At 40.7% G+C, this 7,500-nt stretch overlaps 1 protein-coding gene across 1 annotated transcript in view; it reads right to left on the bottom strand.

The window, feature by feature from the left end:
- The window catches only part of LOC143287910 (uncharacterized), a 41,317-nt gene that overhangs the window by 27,107 nt on the left and 6,710 nt on the right, over window positions 1–7,500 (bottom strand). The window contains exons 4-5 of the mRNA XM_076596151.1: window positions 2,471–2,596; window positions 260–385 (exon numbers count right to left, since the gene is read on the bottom strand). Coding sequence (XP_076452266.1) covers window positions 260–385; window positions 2,471–2,596 — 252 coding nt within the window. The remainder of the gene's footprint in view (window positions 1–259; window positions 386–2,470; window positions 2,597–7,500) is intronic.

Here is a 7,500-nt window from a genome sequence, read left to right as displayed (position 1 = left end):
TCCCTGGGGAGAGCAGCCTGAATTTCACACAGAGAAATCTGTTGTGATAAAAAGAAATACAAATGCAAATACTTTTTTTTTTCTTTTTTCTTTTTTTTTCTTTTTTTTTCCAAACCAACATCAACAAATAAGCGAAAATAATCAAACTGGAAATGTGTAGAAGGCAAACCATTTATTATAAAATAAAAAATAAAAAAGAAGAAAATTAGCTGTGTTTACTAGGTACTAGTAGACACACAGTTCGACGTGATCCACTTACTTTCACAGTGGTTGCCTTGGAAACCAGTGACGCAGTTACACACGTATCCACCGTTGATGGCAGTGCAGGTCCCTCCGTTCAGACAGGGGTTTGTGGGGACACAGGGGGTGGTGGGGGCTGGGGGCACTGTCAACAACAGTGACGTTCGTCACGGGGTTGTGGGGACACAGGGGGTGGTGGGGGCTGGGGGCACTGTCAACAACAGTGACGTACGTGTGCAGACAGTTTCCACTTCAGTCCTTTGTCGCTTTGTTTCATTTGATAGTTCTATTTAAGACTGCACCGTCTGAACATGCAATAAAGCCTGAAGTGTCAGATATTCAGCAACGACGTTTAGCATGCTTGGTTGTTGTTGTATTGTTGTTGCTGGTGTGTGTGTGTGTGTGTGTTTGCGTGTGTGTGTGTTTTCCTCTGTTTAATAATCTTGGTCATCAGAATCATGTTTACTTCCATACACATTCCCTTTGCAATGACCGTGTCAGAGTTTTAACCAATTCACCACCAAACTCACATTTATGCACAAGCTAGGTAGACACATGTCACTGAAAGGTCACCAGATCATGGGTCTGTTATCCATGAACCTTCTGCTCTTAGTTTTTGATGGTAGATTAGGCCATATTTTCTACACATCGCAGGGGGAATCCCAGCTATTCTTAGACTCCATCTTTTCTGTGTTTATAGCACAAGGGAATTTTACACTCTAAATTGACTGGCGGTGAAAGGGTTAACCAACATATCAGATAAGAGTGTCTGAACCTTGAATATTTGGCGACCATTCCGAAACTTAGCAGACACATATACCATCCAGAATTGATATAATAAGTTTGACAACCATCGATCACGATGCAACTGTAACCACTCACACAGAGAAACCCCTCAGTTCCTAAATGGAGGAGGGAGGGGGGGGGTCACATTAAGCAGCCAGTTCACATACGGTCATTTCAGTTTCAGTTTCAGTTTCAAGGAGACAGAGTTATAAGACACGTGTACCATCAAGAACTAACATAAGTTTTAACTCACTCAGTACGGCCAGTCCTCTCTTCTCCTCTACACAGACCCCTCGGATGTCCAGTGGGTGTCTGAATGACCCAACCTTCAGTTTCTGTCGTCAGAATTGTGGTATTCTTTGTCAACATTCACCTCTTCAGTATAAGAGCCTTCCGCTTGCAATATTTTGATGATGGTAATTGGGGTGAAACGCTGTTAACGTCGTCTCTTTCGCCGTTCGTATGGAGAGAGTTAACACCATCGATTGCTAGACAACTGCAACCTTTAATATTCATGGAACTGCACGCACACAGGAAGGTCCCTTAATACCTAGGTGGTTCCATCCAGCAGCCAGCTTGCGTATGTAAATTTCAATTCCAGTTTCAATTTCAAGGAGGTATCAAAAGGTCCGGACTGGTCCACGTTAGCTATACCACCTCTGTTTGTATAACGAAAAGATAAGCTAATGCCTGACCATTGCACACAGTAAACACAGTAAAACACAGTAAAATTCAATAAGAAGCGTAGAGTACAGCCTTGTCACGCAGTCCCAAACCAAAATGGACCTCCATAGCAACATCGTCATCATCATCGTCATCCTCCTTCTCCTTCATCGTCATCAATATAAACAAAATAGTCTCAAAGTCTGTGACCTTTCATGCCCTGCTCTCATGGTGACCTCAGTTTCGATACCCCTCCACTTCCGTGCTTTGGGTGAGTCCTGTCAATGTCGTCGGTGTCGGCAGATTCATGGGGGGCTGTTGTTTGAGGGACGTGGTGGCGGTCTCCACTCTGGGAGAGACGCTCACTCAGTCTGGCTCCGCGACTAAGCCATTATTGTCGTTAGTAGGGGGCTTAGTAGGTGGTGTCCTAAGTACGTTAAAACAGAACAGGCACCACTGAACACCACCGAAGTGACTCGGCAGCAGTGCAGGGTCTCCTCTGGTGTGTGGCCTCCAGGCGACCTAACATCGATGGTTCCCTGTGGACTGCCGACGCTGGAACTGCGACGGACGAACCCGGGTGTTGCCGTGTATGGGGGAATCTAAATGAGCGGCGTGGGAGTAATGCCACTGAAACGGCGCAGATGATGGGGCAGCAAAAAAAAAAAAAAAGAAAAATCCGTAGACGTCTAAAGACTGAAATGAAAACCAGAATGAAAATGAGCCACGTTCATCATAGCCTCTACCGGACAGACAATTAGATGTGATTGCATTCACTCACGTTCACAGTGGTTGCCTTGGAAACCAGTGACGCAGTTACACACGTATCCACCGTTGATGGCAGTGCAGGTCCCTCCGTTCAGACACGGGTTTGTGGGGACACAGGGGGTGGTGGGGGCTGGGGGCACTGTCAACAACAGTGACGTTCGTGTGCAGGCAGTTCCCACTTTCGTCCTTTGTCGCTTTGTTTCATTTGGATGTGTGTGTGTGTGTGTGTGTGTGTGTGTGTGTGTGTGTGTGTGTGTGTGTGTGTGTGTGTGTGAAGTCAAGTCAAAATGATCTTTATTGAGGGTAAAAGAATAAGCTTATACAGCTTTTTTTACATCCTGCTCTCATAAAAAAGAGAAGAAAATTAATTTTTTTTAAATTTAAAAAGGAAGAAATGGGGGAAGTGGGGGTCTGGAAAGGATAATATGGAAATATGTGTGTGTGTGTGTGTGTGTGTGTGTGTGTGACTTGACTTGACTTGACTTGACTTGACTTGACTTCATTTATTGTCATAAAATCCCGAAGGATTAATAGACACAACAAAGAACAAAGGGAACAAAGAAATAAACGGTCATCTAATACGCATGCACTGAAATACATAGTTGGCAAGTGTTTTTTGACAGTCATCGCAGGTGAATAAATCACTTGGTTTTAGTATATTGTTTTGTATGTTTCTAGAGATCACATTTGATTGATGATCATACTGCTGTATAGTAGTGATTAGATGGCTTCGCAAATTATGAAATAAGATACACGAATCTAAGAAATGCAATTCATCTTCAACAACTTCACATATAGCACATAACCTCTCTTCTCTGGGAATGTTTGCATATCTTCCTCGTTCGATGTTTAAATAATGTGCGCTTATTCTGAGTTGACAAAGAGCTTGTTTGTGAGCAGGATCGATTTTATCAGTTAGATAATTCTCAATTTGATAATCGTTTCTTTTAATTTTGTTGTAGAAATCTAATCTACTGTATTCAGTTTTTGTCTGTTTCCAGAATTGTACATATCTATTTCTTAGTTGTTGGCGTAATGTAAATTTAAGCCTGCTGTTACTAAATGTCGACTGATTGTTCCAAACATGACCTAATCCTACATTGTGAAGAATATTCTTTACAAATTGTATCCATGGATTTTCAATTGTGTCTGGTTGGTTCATCATCGACATATAGACCTTTTTGATATGGCTATCATTATGTGCATCCAGAATATGAGTCCAGTGGTCAAGAACTCTGCAAGCAATATGAATTCCAACTGGAAATCTGCCCAGTTCGGCTAGAGTTGGCAGATTCATTGCTTTAGAATGTACCCCTAGAAGCAGTTTGCAAAATTTTATATGCATTTGTTCATGTGAATGTTTCGAAGAAATACAATTTCTAAAGAAATCTGTCATTCCTGTATTGAATGAATTGGTAGTTTTTGTTTCAGCCCATGGGAACCAAATATCGGATCCATATGATAATATAGGTAAAACAAGTGAATCAAAAAGCTGCAGCACAATATCCAAACGAATATCTTGCTTTTTAACGATTCGTCGGAGGGAGTGTGCTGCTTTTAATGCCTGTTTGGCTAGATGCTCTTGGGCAAATGAGAACGTTCCAGTTTTGTGAAATAATATACCCAAGTACTTGTATTGATCAGTTGTCTGGATTATATCATTGCCTATTGTGAAAATAACAGGCACTTTGGGATCGGTGTGTGTGAAAACTATTACTTTAGTTTTATCTATGTTAATTTTTAGATCCCAGTTTGCACAATACAGATTGAGTTTATCTAGTTTCCTTTGTAATCCTATCTTTGTCGTGGACAAAATTACTAGGTCATCAGCATATAGTAAACATGAAACACTATCACTTTTGTCAAGGTCTATGGATGGTGAGTCAGTAACGCCCAGACATTTCGGGAGATCATTAATAAATATATTAAATAAAGTGGGACTGAGTGTGTTCCCTTGTAGTACCCCCTTCAATATGGGTATTTCAGAAGAAAATCCCGTATCAGTTCTTGTGCAAACTGTGGCATTTTCATACATGCTTTGAATAACTCTAAAGCAATTTCCATTTATACCGATTTGATACATTTTTAGCATTAGAGCGTGATGCCAGACCCTGTCAAATGCTTTCTGAAAATCAACAAAACAGCAATAAAGGCGATTCATTCTTTTTCTTAAAGTATCGTCAATTATCTTTTTAAGTATGAATATGTGGTCCGAGGTCTTGTGTGATTTTCGAAAGCCTGCTTGCTCTTTTGATAGTAAATTATTGTCTTCGAGGTAGTTTGTTATTCGATTGTTTAATATTTGACAAAAAAGATTACTGAGTGAGTTGTTTAGAGTTATTCCTCGATAATTGGTTGGGTTTAATTGGTCTCCCGATTTGTAAATTGGTATGCTAATTCCTTTTTTCCACATATCTGGGAACGTGCCTGAGTTAAGGACAGACTGAAATAACAGTTTTAGTATTTCTGTTGTTTCCGGTAGGCTAGCCTTTATGATTTCGTTTGTAATCCCGTCTTTTCCAGGCGTTTTTTTGTTGTGTAAGTTTCTGGATGCGTTGATTATCTCTTTTGTGGAAATTGGAAAATCAAGATACGAAGGTGTTATATTCGAGTTTATGTTTCTTAGTTCTGTATTTATTTTTGCTTTTGTGCTTTGGTCAACTTTACTTTGTGTCCCAATGATGTCCTCCAGATGTTTCATCCATTTTGTGTTACTCATCGGTTTGTAACTATTACCTATGGGAGTTTCTGCATCGTTGAGAGATTTTAGAGTCTTCCATACACTGTTTGGATCTTTTAAGATAGCTTCGTTCAGGTTTTGAACTAACCTGTTTTTATACAATTTTTTCTTCTGTTTTACACATTTGTTGTATGATTTTAACATGTAAAAATACTTATCGCGTATCGTTCTGTTCCGTGGGTTTCTGTTTAATGCATTTCTTAAAGATTTCAGTTCTCGTCTTTGGATGTAACAAGCCTGATCAAACCATTTCTTAGACTGCTTTGTGTTACGTTTTTTACGGAATTCTTTATGATGAACAGCTAACTTAGATGCTTCTGTCAACGCATCTGTGAACTTTTCAACTATAGTATTTACCCTTTTATTTGTGGATGAAATGTTTAAATCACTTTTGATTTCTTGTAACAATTTGTTGATTTGTCCTGTCTTTAGTGCATGACCAAGAGCGCTGGCAGAATTTTCATTCCAGAAAAATTTAGTATAACTTCCATTTTGGTTGTTGCATTCCTTATTACTGTGAGTGTAAGGCGATTTTTTTCTTTTCTGCTTCCTTACTGACAAGTACATTGACAATCGTAGCGGACAATGATCGGAAAACGGACTGATACCTTCTACATTCATTTCAGATATGTCTTTTGTGAGTCGTTCTGAACATATGAAATAGTCTACAACGCTGCTACCTTGTTGTATGTGGCATGTATATTTTCCTTCTAAATCACCCAGGGTCCTTCCGTTTCGAATAAGCAGATCATTGCTTATGCAGATATCGATTAGTTTGCGACCAAGTTTGTGAACAGTTTGGTCCATCGAGCATCTGTCGTTTACTCTATCAGTATAACCAGGGTAAGACGACAGGTAGGTATTATCACCGCTGTCTGTGTTAATATAATCAGTAACCATTCCTGTCCTTGCATTGAAATCGCCACATAAGATAATATTGCCTTTTGTAGAAAAATGTTCTATGTCGCTTTCCAACCTATCCCATATCTGGGGTGAATGTAGTTTACCGAAAGATGATGATACTGGTGGTATATAGCAACAGCCGATATACGTGTCGTTTTCCTTTTCAGCTGCGTTTGGTATATGGATCCATACAAGATCGCAGTTGCTTTGCGGTAAAAATTGTATGTGCTCTCTTAGATCATCTCTAACAAAGACAGATATTCCTCCTGAAGACTTACAAGCCCTTTTATGTTTTTCTCGATAATAATGGATTCCTGGAGCAAAATTTGGAATAAATATTTCCTTTGTGCTTTCATAATTTAAGTGAGTTTCTTCCAAGACTACAATATCATATGATTGTAATTTGTTGATGAATTGATAGTCTTTCAGTTTATTCACGCGAATACCATCTATTGTTTCTATGAAACCTTTGATATTCCATGAAAGAATGTTGATACGACTTTTACCTATGTCTACAGTTTATGTTAAATGCTCTATTGCCCGGTGGATCTACTTATATGTCCGCATACATTCTATTGATCATAGTACGTATTGTGTAGTCTGTCATAATAAGACCATCCGGAGCGGGCTGAACGTCGTGAATATGGATGGAAACTGTATTCATCGTCGTTCTCACGTGAGGAGCGTCGTGTGCCGGGGAGGTAGCCATGTTCACCGTCGCCCTCCTCGAACGCTGAGTACCGTCTTCCTGTGAGGTGGTGGAAGTTATCGTTGTCCTCATGGCATGAGGGGTAGTGGCGTCGGTTGTATCTGTCAGACCAACCTCTCCTTGGCCTGTTCCGTGGATACTGATATTCTGTCTGTCTGTCGAAGTGAGGAAATGTGCTGAGTTCAGGTGTATGGTTGAAGTGTCTCTCTGCTCGACGGTGTCTGTTGTCGCTCCGGTTATTTCTCTTACGGATGTCGGTATAGCTGTTGTAGTTTCTGCTGCCATGTGTGTCCTTGTGCATGTAAGTTTTGTCTCTGCTGTTTCTATGTTGGGCGTCCTGAAGTCGTATGTTGGTTTGTTCTCGTGTGAACGCCTTTTGGTAACGATCCTGGAGCTGTCGTGGATGTCCTCTTCTGTTGTGTACAGGTCTGTACTGACGTCGTGGTCGTGTCTTTCCTGTCGGCTTCTCCCACAGCGTGTTGTCAAGATGTCGACCGATGTTGGCTGCCAGGAGACCAGCACCTCTTGTGTTAGGGTGTACCTCGTCTTTCAAGTGATAATCTGCACGCAGGTTGTCATGACCCACGAAAGAGATGTTGTCCAGTTCATGAAGCTTTGTATACAGCAAGGCGTTGAACAAGTCTATTCTGCGACTTAGCTCTTTCTGACGGGTGGTTGTGGCCTTGCTGAT

The sequence above is a fragment of the Babylonia areolata genome, chromosome 12 (genome assembly GCF_041734735.1).
Source record: "Babylonia areolata isolate BAREFJ2019XMU chromosome 12, ASM4173473v1, whole genome shotgun sequence".
In the NCBI taxonomy this organism is placed as follows: Eukaryota; Metazoa; Mollusca; class Gastropoda; order Neogastropoda; family Buccinidae; genus Babylonia; species Babylonia areolata.
Note: the sequence above shows the minus strand (reverse complement) of the source record. Positions and strands in the feature narration are given on the sequence as shown.